Below are 12,333 nucleotides of genomic sequence, written 5' to 3'. Positions count from 1 at the left end.
ATGCATAATGAGATCTCATAATGCTAAATATGATATGTGAGTCCAACATGATATCAAATTAAGAATTATATTATATATCTTAGATTGCCAAAAAATTCTCACCTTGATGAGTCGGTGCATAAAACTATTGTATCATGGTTCTTTACGATCTTGAGTGACCTGAGATAAAAATTGTCATATATATGACAAGCTATTTTTTGTAAAGACACATATGTTTGAAGAATGCAAAGCAAACTTCTAGAGTATTCCCTACAAGGCAATAAGAAGATATTTCATGGAGTACTCTAGAATTACTAATAAATAAATTAGAAAACCTTATAATATTTAGGAATTCTCTAGAAGGGGGGACATATTTCATCACCCTATGATCCGCCTTGGTCTATAAATAGAGGACCCCCTCCTTGCTATGACATCTATCTAAGAGCATGGTAGATGAGAAGGGTGAGTGCTAGGATAGCCACAAAGAGAGAGTGTGTTGTGTACTCTTGTGTAATAATATTGTGTTGTAATAAAGCAAGTGTTTTGTAATTGTTAGTCTCCCAGTTTCTAAGTACTTATTGTATAAGTTGTCATCAATCGTTGGCTGGCTCTACCACTTGGGATCACAAAAAAGGGTCTTGGATTCATCGTAGGAAGTCTCTGCCTCCCGGATGCCAGCTTCATCTAGCTCTGCCACCCGGAAGCGAGAAAGCGGCTGTGCCGTCGAAAGAACATTATACACTAAGTAGCTAGAAATTGAAAAAACTAACAAAATCTAGAGTGAGTTGGTGTGTCTTAGGTGTATGTCCTCAGCATAGTGGGTATTAGAGACATCTCGTTTCCCAACAACATATATGAAGTAAAAAATATTACAAGCATACTTATTTAGAATCATACTTTCGCAGGAATCATAACATCCTTTTATTTGCGTTTAGAATTATCTTTCACAAGCCAAAACATTGTAGTGCAATCAGCGCCCACATATACTATTGTATCATCAGAGGTATATGTAATACCTTGTACAGAACCACTGTGATAAGTTCTGCAATGCGAATACATAAAATTAGAGCAGATTTTCAGTGGTCATTTTTTTTCAAGTGATGAATTATATTGATTATGCATTGTTGTAGGGATTAGGATAAATGGTTTATAGAGGATTTGTGCAGCAGGTAGAAGTAGGGGTTACGCTACATGATTTCACAAAAAAGTAAGCAGAGGAGGGAGGGAGAGTGAAAAATTCATTTGCCTTTAATAAATTCCAATCAGACAATGCTTAAGCAAAATATGCTTGCACTCACGGGTCAATGGAACTAATTGTGTGAGAAATAGTTGTTTGCACATCCTCGTATTTCATATCTACATCATAAATCTATTTTAAAGAAGTAAAAGAGTCAGAATTGAAGTAAAAGAGTCAGAACCTTCTAATTTGATTCTTGGGGTAGGGTGGATGAGGGTTTGAGTAGAGATGTGGGCATAGCCTCCAAAAATGAACTGACTTTTGGAAGAGTGCCATGAAGCACACTATATAGATGCATTGTCAAAGTTCTTCAATGTTGAATACATTTCAAATTTATCATTTTTTATAATAAAAATGTATCCATTGCGAGTGCAAGCTACTAGTAGTAGCTGTCCTTCTGTGCTCCATGAAAGAGCCCTTATTTCTTCACTCCTGGGAGCCTGTTATCACAGTAAAAATTAAGATAAGATACAAATTTGAAATTTATAATTTTATTTAGTGTGGCATCCATGAGATATATGACATTCTTTGTGGAACTCCATTTTGTTAAAATCCTGGCAATATTTTCACAAAGTGATATTTGAGTCATAACCTCCTGCTGCAAGTCTTAACCCATCTGGTGCCAATCACAACACCTTATAGTAAGCCCCCCCCCCCCCCCAATGAGGTCCAGCTCATCGATGATTATGCATGTACATAAATATGCTCTGCTCTTGGCATTTTATGCTTTGAATCCCTCACCCTGCATGGTTAGTATTTACCCATGAAACATCTGAACAATAGTATTTTGATTTTATTTCAGTAAAGTGCCTTTGCATGTGTTAGATTGCGATAGGCTCATACTTTGATTGTTTTATACTAGTTATTATCTAACACTGGCTAAACATGAGGAGTATAGTTTAGGGATGATTGTCTTATCGATGCATGTTATGATGGTTCAATCTCTGTCCCTGCTATTCAGTTTTCAGTGTCTTTGTTTCTGCATTTGTTTCAGACTTTTGCATTCAGTCTGACAAGTATACCAGGTTTTGACGACACACACATATCCTTATTTAGCTTACCTAGTTGCCAACCCCTCACATTGCTCAAGCCTTCTACAAGCTGCCTTTCAATCACAAAATGAACTGGATTGTCTTTTCCATCGTGAGAAGTTTCCTGGCTGCTAAACATTGAGTTGTGGTTTGGGCTGACATTTTTTTTTCTTTTGCTAAACAATGTACTGTTTAGGGTGTTTGGTTGCCCTTCTACAAGTTGCCATTTTTTTCATCTCCCGAAACAGGGACCATCCCATCCCATGTTGACTCCCAACCAAACACATCCTTAATGTTTGGTTGCCCTTTAATAGCATAGTTTCTCAGTATCTCTATATGAAGAACTGAGATAAAAACTAACGACATTAAATTACAACTTACTGCAAAAGATTTGGCAGAATTTCCTTCAGTTAGAATTAGTGTGCAATCTAGAGATGCCTCCCCACCTACCAGCTTGGCATCAATTAAACCGGCATTCATCGCTTGTGTGCTCGTTACATTGCGTTGCTTTTCTGTTCAGAACGTGGATCGGATGAACTGCAAACTAAATAGTTGGATAGGTGACAAACAAAGACATGCGAAAGTATATATGCCACACTTGAGCCTTCTTATGTTGGTAAGCAAACCTAACGCAAGATGCAATGATCTAAGAAAATAAGACGCTGACCATGAATTAGATGCTGCGGAGAACAAATAACAATTTTGGACTGATTCCCCTAGATTGTGCATAGGTCAACCTGCCAAACAATTAACTGTGTCAAATATCTGAATTTATAGCATAGAATCTTATAATACTGGCATGGGTGATATATTTGGGTGAAGTTAGCATAACATTAATATCATTTCCTGCAACAAAGACAAGATGATTCCATTTCCATCATAAATGTGTTTTGTTTTTTTGCCCGTGCTCGTTACATTCAGGGCCGGCTTAAGGGGAGGGCAGGCAGGACGGCGGCATGGGGCCCACGGAGGAGGGGGCCCAAAATCTAGTATGCCGTAGATAGTAGTATTTGGCCCAACTCACAGTATACGAATAGACAGTAAGGCACACAGGTCTTTCGGCAAATATTAGGGTCGCGCGTGTAATTGGGAGTCAAACTATTACACATGATGGAACATTTTTTTTATGTTAGAACAATAATTGTTCAAGTATAAAAAAATATTCCATCTCTTAAGTGTTTCAATTATTTTTATATTTATCACGAACTAATATATTGAGCCAACCTAACTTCTTACTTGCAGCCTATCTAAGAAGAAAATAGCTCATCATACCTTCTTTGACATATCCACTAGAGGTCTGAGTAGCGCCCGGACTTCCGCCCTTCCACGCCGCAATCACGACTCGGGGTTTGGCATTTCGTTTTCATCTGCTTTCGTCCGGGTTGGCGTCGGGTGTTCTCTTTCTCCAGATGACCAGACACCAACACTGAAGACCGGAGTCCAACGCACTGACGCACACGCAGGCCAACCGGCGCGGCGGCACTGCGGCCTGTGCGAGAATCTGCTGCCTAGACGCTAGCACTAGCGCTCTATTAGGTTGCGGGTAATTTTAGTTTTATGTTTATGTCATTTTCGTTTGTAATATTGGCATTATTATTCATGAATTACATATATTATTAGAATTTCTATCTTCTTTTTAATTACCATCACAAATGAAAAATAGTTAGCCTAAAGAGCCCATAGTGTCCAACTCGCCCCTGGGGCCCTTGAAAACCATGAGCCGCCCTGGTTACATTGCGTTGCCTTTTCTGTTCGGGACGTGGACCAGATGAACCCAGGAATTTTTGGCACAATCGCACAACGCAAAAACCGACACTGCAAACTAAATGGTTCGATAGGTGATAGAAACAGAGACATGCGAAAGTATGCGTGCCACACTTAAGCCTTCTTATGTTGGTAAGCAAACCTTCAATCACGCAAGATGCAATAATAGAAAATGAGTTTGTTTAAGCAAAAACATGGCCATTTAGCACGGCACTAATTGGCAGTTGGCGCTCCTACCTACTAAAGTTCAGTTTGTGAGGAAATAAGCTTCAGGCTAGCTGATCTGGCTTCGTCATTTCGAAATTAGTCTAGGTTCGCACATAAAGACTTCAGAGATGGTGATTGATGATTGTGCCTGGTAGTTCAAAGCTCAACACAGATCAGGAGTACCCGACAGATGCCAGGGCTGATGACACAAGTTGGTTGCTACTGTACCTTTTCTGGCGATGAGTGAAGAATGAGCCCATGCGGCCATGCTGCTGCAACCTGCAAGCTTAATGGCACCGAAAGACTTTGAATGGAAACGGTTACCTGACGTGATCGTGGTACCAGCAAAGCAAGCTTGCGCTCCAGGCGACCAGACACTGGTTCGATCGTACTTCCGCTGCACTTTCCGTTTAACTTGTACTGCTACTTTCCCCCATCTTTAGCCATGAAAACAACACTTTTAGAAGGACCTATTTCTGAATTTCTGACGTGGAATTCCATAGTTTCAATCCATTTGTCACCAGCAGTAGGTCAAGCTGCTAGAGAAAGGTGGAGATCTGCAAGCAGTGCAGGAGCGTACGGGTGGTGGTACTTTTAATTGCTATGCGCTACTGATGGCTAAAACAATGAGCAGATCTAATAGAGAAGGTAACCGCTTGACGGTATTAATGTCCCAAACCAAATCAAACTGTTTTTCTTGTGAAACCAAACTAATGCCCTGTTTAGATCCCAAAACGTAAAATATAAATTTTTTATAAATCGCTTACATGATGTACTAAATGTAGTCGAAAAATAAATCGCATTATACAAATGGACTGTAAATCGCGAGACGAATCTAATGAGTCTAATTAGGATGTGATTAGACATTAAATTGCTACATTAATGTTACAGTAAACATGCTCTAATGATGGATTAATTAGGCTCATTAGATTCATCTCGTAGTTTACAGACGAGATCTGTAATTAGTCTACATTTAATACTTCAAATGTTGAAAATTTCCTTCCAAAAATACAAAAATGCAAAATGCAAAATGATCTAAACACACCCCAAACCGGATTCATTGCTAAAGCAACTATTTACCACTAAAATTGAAGTAGAGTTAGTACAAAATCCAAATCGCTGCAACCTGTTTTTTTTTTCAAACCATTAGAAGCTTGAGCGGTAGGGGGAGTCGTCTCCGTACAGGCTGTACACCACGGTTGAGTGGATGGCGGCATTCATTCGTCCGGCAATCAAAACACAGCCCAGACAAGCAAGCCGAGCCCCGCACAGTATAAATTAGCGCCACGGCGGAAGGGCCATCTCGCCTACAACGCGCTGCCGCTGGCCTACCCGCGCGGCCACCCTCCCACCGCTCTCGGCCTCCGCGCAGCCACCCACCCGCCCGCCACCGGCAATCGCCGCCGCACCGAGAGGGAAGCCGGCGCACATGGCGTCCGCGCGGCACGTCCACATCGAGGGCCTGCAGACGGCGCTACCAACGCGCAAGGTGGAGCCGGGGCGGGCGCGCCCCGTGTCCGTGGCCGCGCCCCCGCTCCCGGCCGCCGCGCTGCAGCGCCGCGCCCGCGTCGTGCTCTACTACCGCGCGGATGCGGATGGCGCGGCGGCGCCGTGGGGCCCGGAGGAGGCGCTCCTGGCGAAGGAGTCCCTGAGCGAGGCCGTGGCCGACCACCCGGAGATGGCCGGCCGGCTCCGGCGCCGCGCCGACGGGTCCTGGGAGGTGAAGCTCAACGACACGGGTGTCAGGCTCGTGCTCGCCACGGCGGAGGCCACCGTGGACGACTTCGTCGGAGCCGGCGCCGGCCGGGAGGCCGCGCTCGCGCCGTGGACCGACGTGGACGCCGAGAACCCCGACATGTGCGCCCTCTGCTTCGTGCAGGTACGAACGATACGACCCTATCCATGATCGATCGATCGGCCGTACACCGCTCGTCGCGCGATCGGATCCGTGGCGGCAATAAAGTCCGCCGATCGCGTGACCTGTTCCAATTTTTCAGGACTCGATCGCGTGCGCGACCTACACCTGCCACTAACAGTAGTAGTAATCTAGGCGCCGTTTGGGATCATCGTTCTAATCGTTTGCTTCATGCGTACTAGCTGATCGAACGCCAGAGATATGTTTGCTTCGAGCCTTCAAACCTTCAAATTCTACCTTTTTTAAAAAAATATATATCAAGTTCTTGTTTAGAATTCAGTGTCTACTAGGAAGCTCGGTCACCTTTTCGAAATGGAAAAGAGATTCTACTAGGAAGCATAATTTTTTTGTGTCCTGACTTTTTGTTGTAACTTTACCTCTTACTTCTTTACTTTTATTTATTATTTCTAATATTAAGTAGGGGATTTTCCCTCTTGTTTCATAAAAAAAAACATCAACGGGACTCATACTAGGAAGTAAAGCAACCCAACTGCCCAACACCACACTAACCAACCGGTCTTATAACTTGTAAGACTGAAAACCGGTGTTGACTGGCAAGTACTTTTATTTGCTTGAAAATAGAACGCCCGATTGTTGAGCAAGATGCATGCCTAAGCAAGAGAAGGAAAAGCTTTGTCGAGCTGTCATCAGAGTAGAGCCCAGAAACGCATAGCATCCGTTGATCCGTATGTGGCTAAATGTAGGGGGACATGGACAGTACGAGCAGGGTTGAGTAAATTCGATCGGGACATACACCGAACCGAGCTGTTCGCTCGTGCCAACAGATCGCGCAACAAACTTGCTGCCTGCAATCAATGTAGCATGTTCAAAGACGGCAAGCGAGAATGCAACACGACCCTGCAATCTTTTTTAAAAATCAACAGTGCCATCTTTTTGTTTAGAGGACCTACGGCAGGCTATAGCCGGCCTGAACATGTATTCAAATATGCAGTGTTTGGCATGCAGGATTTGTGAAAGAGAGTGAAAAGAAAGGGCTCAAGGTCAGCCTATTACATGATCATTTTTTTTGCACCAGCTTTGAAGGGCAGCTTAACAGTGCCATCTTTGCAGAAGCATGGTCGAACAGTTCTGAGTTCTGACGCGTTGCTGTCTCCCTGCTGCGTGCAGCTGACGCGGTTCCAGGGCGACGGGGGCTACGCGGTGGGCATGAGCTGCAGCCTGATGCTGTGCGACCCGGTGTCGCTGGCGCGCTTCCTCCTGTCGTGGGCGCGCACGCACGCCGAGATCAAGGCCCGGAGCAAGGCCGCCCCCATCCCGATGATGCAGTACGCGGGCTACTTCCAGCGCCCGGGCACCATGACCCGCCGCGTCAGGTCCGTCCCGCTCGACGCCGGCGCCGCCGGCGCCGCCGCCGAGACGGTGCTCTTCAGAGCGGCACCTTCCGGGGCGCCCGACCACCGCGCGCTCGCCAGGGCCTGCGTCGACGAGGCCAGCGAGAGGCTCGGCGCGGAGACGAAGGTGCCGCGGTTCTCGCTCGTCGCCGTCGCCAGGGACGGCGTCGGGGACAACCCGCAGGGGATGACCGTGGAGACGTGCGCCGGCGCCGCGGACAGCCTGCCGGTGTCCGGGCACGAGCTCGAGGTTGCGCAGTGGCAGGATCTCGGGCTGGAGGAGTTCGCGCTCAGGGGGAGCAAGCCCGTGCACGTGTCCTACAGCATCGTGACCGGCGGCGACGAAGCGCTCGTGGTCGTGATCCCCGACGGCAAAGGGTTCCTTGTCACGGCGACTGTCCCAAAACAGACAGAGAAATAATCGGTGAAGGATGAATATTACTCTCTCTCCATCTACTTTTGATAGTTATATTTCAAAAACTCAAATATTAAAAATGATAGATATATTTGCAATTGGCATAGGTTATGTCAATAAATAGTATTAGTAATGAAGAGTTTCCAGTTAAAACATTGAAGGACCAACAAAAAAATCTATATTGCATTTATTATATGATAAGTAAGGTTATTTTTCTTGATCATTGTGTCAAAGTGAAATATAGCTATCAAAATTGGATGGAGTAGGTAGTATGCTGATAATTCTGTGTGGGACCGTGTATGTATTTTTATGGGAGTGAGTGATAATGTGTATTGTTGTACCAGAAATAAGTCACTAAAAGTCATTGGTATTTTCCCTTCTTTCAGAAAGAAAAAAAAAATCGTGTTCCAGGTTTATAACATCAACATAAAATTGCCTGTCATCGACTTCTTTCAAGGAAGGACATGATCCACCCTTGCTGCTACAGAATTCAAGCAAAATCGTTAGTTGACGCGCGTTCGCAGCGAATTCTGATGCTTATACATGCTCTGAATTCTGACGCTTCAGACTTCAGGTCATCAACTGAACTAGCGGACAGTTTGACTGGAAATATGTTGTGCTAAACAAGTGTTGCAACTTGCATATGCATGCTGTATGTATTCTCCCTGAAAGTGTTTCAATGGAAAATGTCATGACCTGTCATTCAGAATGACTGTCACCTTACTAACACAGTAACACTGAAACTTCTCTTCTGACCGTTAACACTCAAATGATTGATGCCAAAGCGCGCACATTTTATTATACAGACTTGAGACTACAGAGAGGCGGTAAGCCAATGGGAAGTGTCCATGGTTAGTTGTACAGTGCTAAACCTTGATTACGCAAGCAAAGTTTAAGTGAATATAAGTTAAGCATGTTACATAATTGCCTCCACCGGTCCACCCAAACAGGGCCCCTCAAATCTTGATGAATACTAGTATTAGCATTGCAGATGCTGGCAGCAGATGCAGGGATGGCCCAGCAATCACCGTCTAGCTCACCTGCTTGACAATTGTTTTAACGAAAACCTACTTGACAATGAGAAGCCAATCAATCATCGATGGGATTAGATCAAATTAGGTCCGCAACGTACGAATGCAGACGCTATCAAGTTGGTTTGTTCAACGGCTCAACTAAAACTTGCTTGCTGCAGCTGTACCTTTGATGACTCTTCCGGCCATTTTACTATGTATTTTATCCCAGCAAAATGCAGCATTTCACGCAATATCATATATCGTTTTATCTATACAAGTTGTTAAGAAAACTAGTAATAAAAAACTTTCTATTAGTTCTATGGTAGAGTGTTTTCACCCTTGCTCACGCCGCGGCGAACACCAGTCTTTGTAAAGTTTTAACACCGGTGAGAACACCTGTGATGTTAGCAAAATTGCATCGTTTTTTACTCATCTGCGGTTAGTTAGTTGTTTGGACAGCAAGTGTCTGGGACTAGTAATTATTGGAATCCAAAACAAGCAGACGCCATCCCATCATCTCTTTTTTTTTTTGAAAAGCATCCCATCATCTCTATTAAACTTAAACCCCATAAAATCATCCATAGGCAGCGTAGCTACATATTTGTTGGTTCTTGTCCCTGCATCACCAGAAATCGTCCATGGAATCAGGGGACGCCAGAGCAGGAGAGTTGGTGACCAGCGTAACTAACCCAACTCCACCAAACTTACCAAATCATTTTCAGTTAGCACCTCCATCGCTTCGCTGACCCTATATAGCCGCTGGTCACTCCAGGCCCCAGCACTCATCACTGACCACACCTAAGCCCTCCTGCAACATTGTTCTTGAAGCTGTCATCATGACTGGCGCTGCAGTTATCGCCGGCCTGGTGCTCCTCGCCGCCGCCGCCGCTCCGGCGTTCGCCACGGATCACGTGGTCGGCGACTCGTCCGGGTGGACCAGCGGCGTGGACTACACCACCTGGGCGAAAGGCAAGACCTTCAGTGTTGGGGACAACCTGGGTAAGTTAGTTACCAGTCTCAACCTGGGTAACGTGACCCACATGTCGGCCGCAGCGTGGCTGTGAATTGTGGAAGCGCTTTTATTTTGTTCCCCCACCTTGGCGGTGAGGCTTGGCTGACAAAGTGCACGTGCACGTGCACGGGGTGTGGCGCCGGTGATGCAGTGTTCCAGTACAGCGCGATGCACTCGGTGGCGGAGGTGAGCTCGGCGGACTACAGCGCGTGCTCGGCCAGCAACTCCCTCCAGTCGTACAGCGACCAGAACACCAAGATCCCGCTCACCGCGCCCGGCACGCGCTACTTCATCTGCGGCACCGTGGGCCACTGCAGCAGCGGCATGAAGCTCGCCGTCAAGGTGTCCGCGGCCGCCGCCACCTCCCCGGCGGCGTCGTCCCCGCCCGCCGACGACGGCACTCCCCCGGAGACGACCACGCCTTCCGCGTCGACACCCCCCGCGACGACGGCGGCGCCCACGACCAAGTCCACCTCGAGCAGCACCGCCGGGGAGGCCCCGCTGGCGATGGGCGTACTGGCCGGCGCAGCGGTGCTCGTCAGCCTCGCCCTGATGGCCTAGGCAAGAGGCAGTGCTGTCGTTCCCGTGCCTTTTCCGTTTGGTTGTAGTCGGCTGTTTCACGCGCTCTCCATTCACGTCTCTGCGTCGCGAACGTCTTGGTTCGAGACTCGTGTTGTGTACCTGTACCTGTACGATCATTCTTGATTTAGAGAAACTACTGTTCTCTGATGCTTGGACCCACGTTGCCTGGATGTGTGTTCCGTGTCGCCTGTATCGGAGACGCGCACAGAAGTGACGGAACTGATGCCGAGACCGCCGTGGAGGAGCAACTCGGATAGCAATTGTAGTTTTGGGCCATGAGGCACACTGGCCCAGAACTGAAACTAACCGTTGCCGGATTTTTTTTTATTTTTATATTTTTCAAAATCGTTTTTTACAGAAATATATTTTCGGTTTTATAAATTACAGGCCTGCCGCCCTCCTGCCAGGCGGTAGGAACCTCAATGTAAATAAAATTTGCATTTATTCGCATTTTGGCCCCTGGGGGAGCCCGCCTCCCCCCTGCCGGGCGGCAGGTACCCGCCGCCCACTGGCGGGGCGGTAGGCGGGTACCTGCCGCCCGGCAGGGGGCGGCAGGCTTCCCCCCTCTATATAAGGGCTGAGCTCCCCCTCCCCCGCATTTTCTTTCCACGACATCTAGAGAGGGGGAGGGAGAGAGAGGGAGAGAGGAGGGGTGAGGGAGGGAGTTGCAGCAGCGAAGTCCTGCCGGATTTTGGATCCGAACAGCAGGTAATAAATATTTCTCAACTTTCTTATTCTAAATTTTTTGTATGTTTAATTCTATAATTAGTATATGCAGCAGTAATGATATTTTAGTGATTTAGGTATTGTTTTTATTATAATTTATGTAGAATTTGGATTAGTTTTTACAAAAACCATTTAGGTTTATTGATTGGTTGTTTAATGCGAGAAAAAAATTTAAAAATGCTCAGAAATTGTAGAAAATGCTAGAAAAGTATATGAAAAATTCTGATAAATTGTAGAAAATGCAGAAAAATTGTAGAAAATGATAGACAAATTTATTTATAAAAATTTATTGTACAAAAATTGTAGGAAATGCTAGAAAATGCTAGAAAAGTTTATGAAAATTTCAAATAAATTGTAAAAAAATGTAGAAAACTTATATTTTTTGTGTTAGGTATGGCCGAAGATACGCCAGCTCTACTTGACCGAGTCATAGACTCGTCGCACCGGTCCTTCCTTGCAGTGGTTCAGCGCGTGAAACTTAACGTGCTGCGTCCACGTCCACCAGCGGAGTTGATTCCTATTGACCCACGTTGGGTGCCCAGGTGATATGTCGTCGGATTATGTTTCTGAGAATACGTTTGTTTCGTATACGTTTCCTACATAATGTACTTACCTTTGATCGTTCTACTTGTCAGGTTGAGTGAGGCTGGTCTTCTTACTATAGGCCATCTTGCTGAGAGTGGTTTGGCAAAGCTGGACGATCTAGAAGAGCGTTTTGCAAATATTGACATCGCGATTGATGTAGAGGAGCACCCAAAAGCAACAGGGCCTGCCAAGTCATGGATTCTGCAGTTCCAGGTACATACCTCATTTTGTTATGAGTAATGTTAGAGTTATGCTTTTGACTAGTGCAGATATGGTTTTATTTTATAATTGATCTTGTACTCATAAATATTCATCTTTTCTATGCAGTCCGATAATTTGGCACATGATGCTGATGAGGATAGCGTCACTCGATCCCTTGAGGCATACTTGTTGTGGTTGTTTGGATACATAATGTTCAACAACTCACATGGGGCCTATGTGGATAGGGTGCTTGTGCCTTACGCACAGGAGATCGCAGAGGCAGCTGTGGAGGAAATGCCTCAATACAGTTGGGG

At 45.8% G+C, this 12,333-nt stretch overlaps 2 protein-coding genes across 2 annotated transcripts; both read left to right on the top strand.

Moving 5' to 3' along the window:
- The first annotated feature begins 5,519 nt into the window (after positions 1–5,519).
- On the top strand, positions 5,520–8,321 carry LOC120656662 (hydroxycinnamoyltransferase 2-like). Its single transcript, XM_039934828.1, has 2 exons — positions 5,520–6,097; positions 7,262–8,321. Exons 1-2 carry the CDS (start codon positions 5,648–5,650, stop codon positions 7,904–7,906), a joined length of 1,095 nt encoding a protein of 364 aa, XP_039790762.1. The 5' UTR covers positions 5,520–5,647; the 3' UTR covers positions 7,907–8,321.
- A 1,361-nt stretch (positions 8,322–9,682) lies between these two features.
- On the top strand, positions 9,683–10,665 carry LOC120656663 (mavicyanin-like). The gene is made up of 2 exons (XM_039934829.1): positions 9,683–9,912; positions 10,077–10,665. Exons 1-2 carry the CDS (start codon positions 9,750–9,752, stop codon positions 10,484–10,486), a joined length of 573 nt encoding a protein of 190 aa, XP_039790763.1. The 5' UTR covers positions 9,683–9,749; the 3' UTR covers positions 10,487–10,665.
- Positions 10,666–12,333: the final 1,668 nt, after the last annotated feature.

This window comes from Panicum virgatum, chromosome 1N (genome assembly GCF_016808335.1).
Source record: "Panicum virgatum strain AP13 chromosome 1N, P.virgatum_v5, whole genome shotgun sequence".
NCBI classification, from domain to species: domain Eukaryota; kingdom Viridiplantae; phylum Streptophyta; class Magnoliopsida; order Poales; family Poaceae; genus Panicum; species Panicum virgatum.
The sequence above is the reverse complement of the archived record's forward strand: the minus strand, read 5'-3'. Positions and strand labels throughout refer to the sequence as shown.

What these genes read in the sequence shown, in the direction of transcription:
- LOC120656662 (XM_039934828.1), top strand. Translation starts at nt 5,648, where the DNA reads ATGGCGTCCGCGCGGCACGTCCACATCGAGGGCCTGCAGACGGCGCTA. An exon ending in GCGCCCTCTGCTTCGTGCAG is followed by an intron (nt 6,098 to 7,261) that starts GTACGAACGATA and finishes TGCTGCGTGCAG; the next exon opens with CTGACGCGGTTCCAGGGCGA.
- LOC120656663 (XM_039934829.1), top strand. Translation starts at nt 9,750, where the DNA reads ATGACTGGCGCTGCAGTTATCGCCGGCCTGGTGCTCCTCGCCGCCGCC. An exon ending in CAGTGTTGGGGACAACCTGG is followed by an intron (nt 9,913 to 10,076) that starts GTAAGTTAGTTA and finishes CCGGTGATGCAG; the next exon opens with TGTTCCAGTACAGCGCGATG.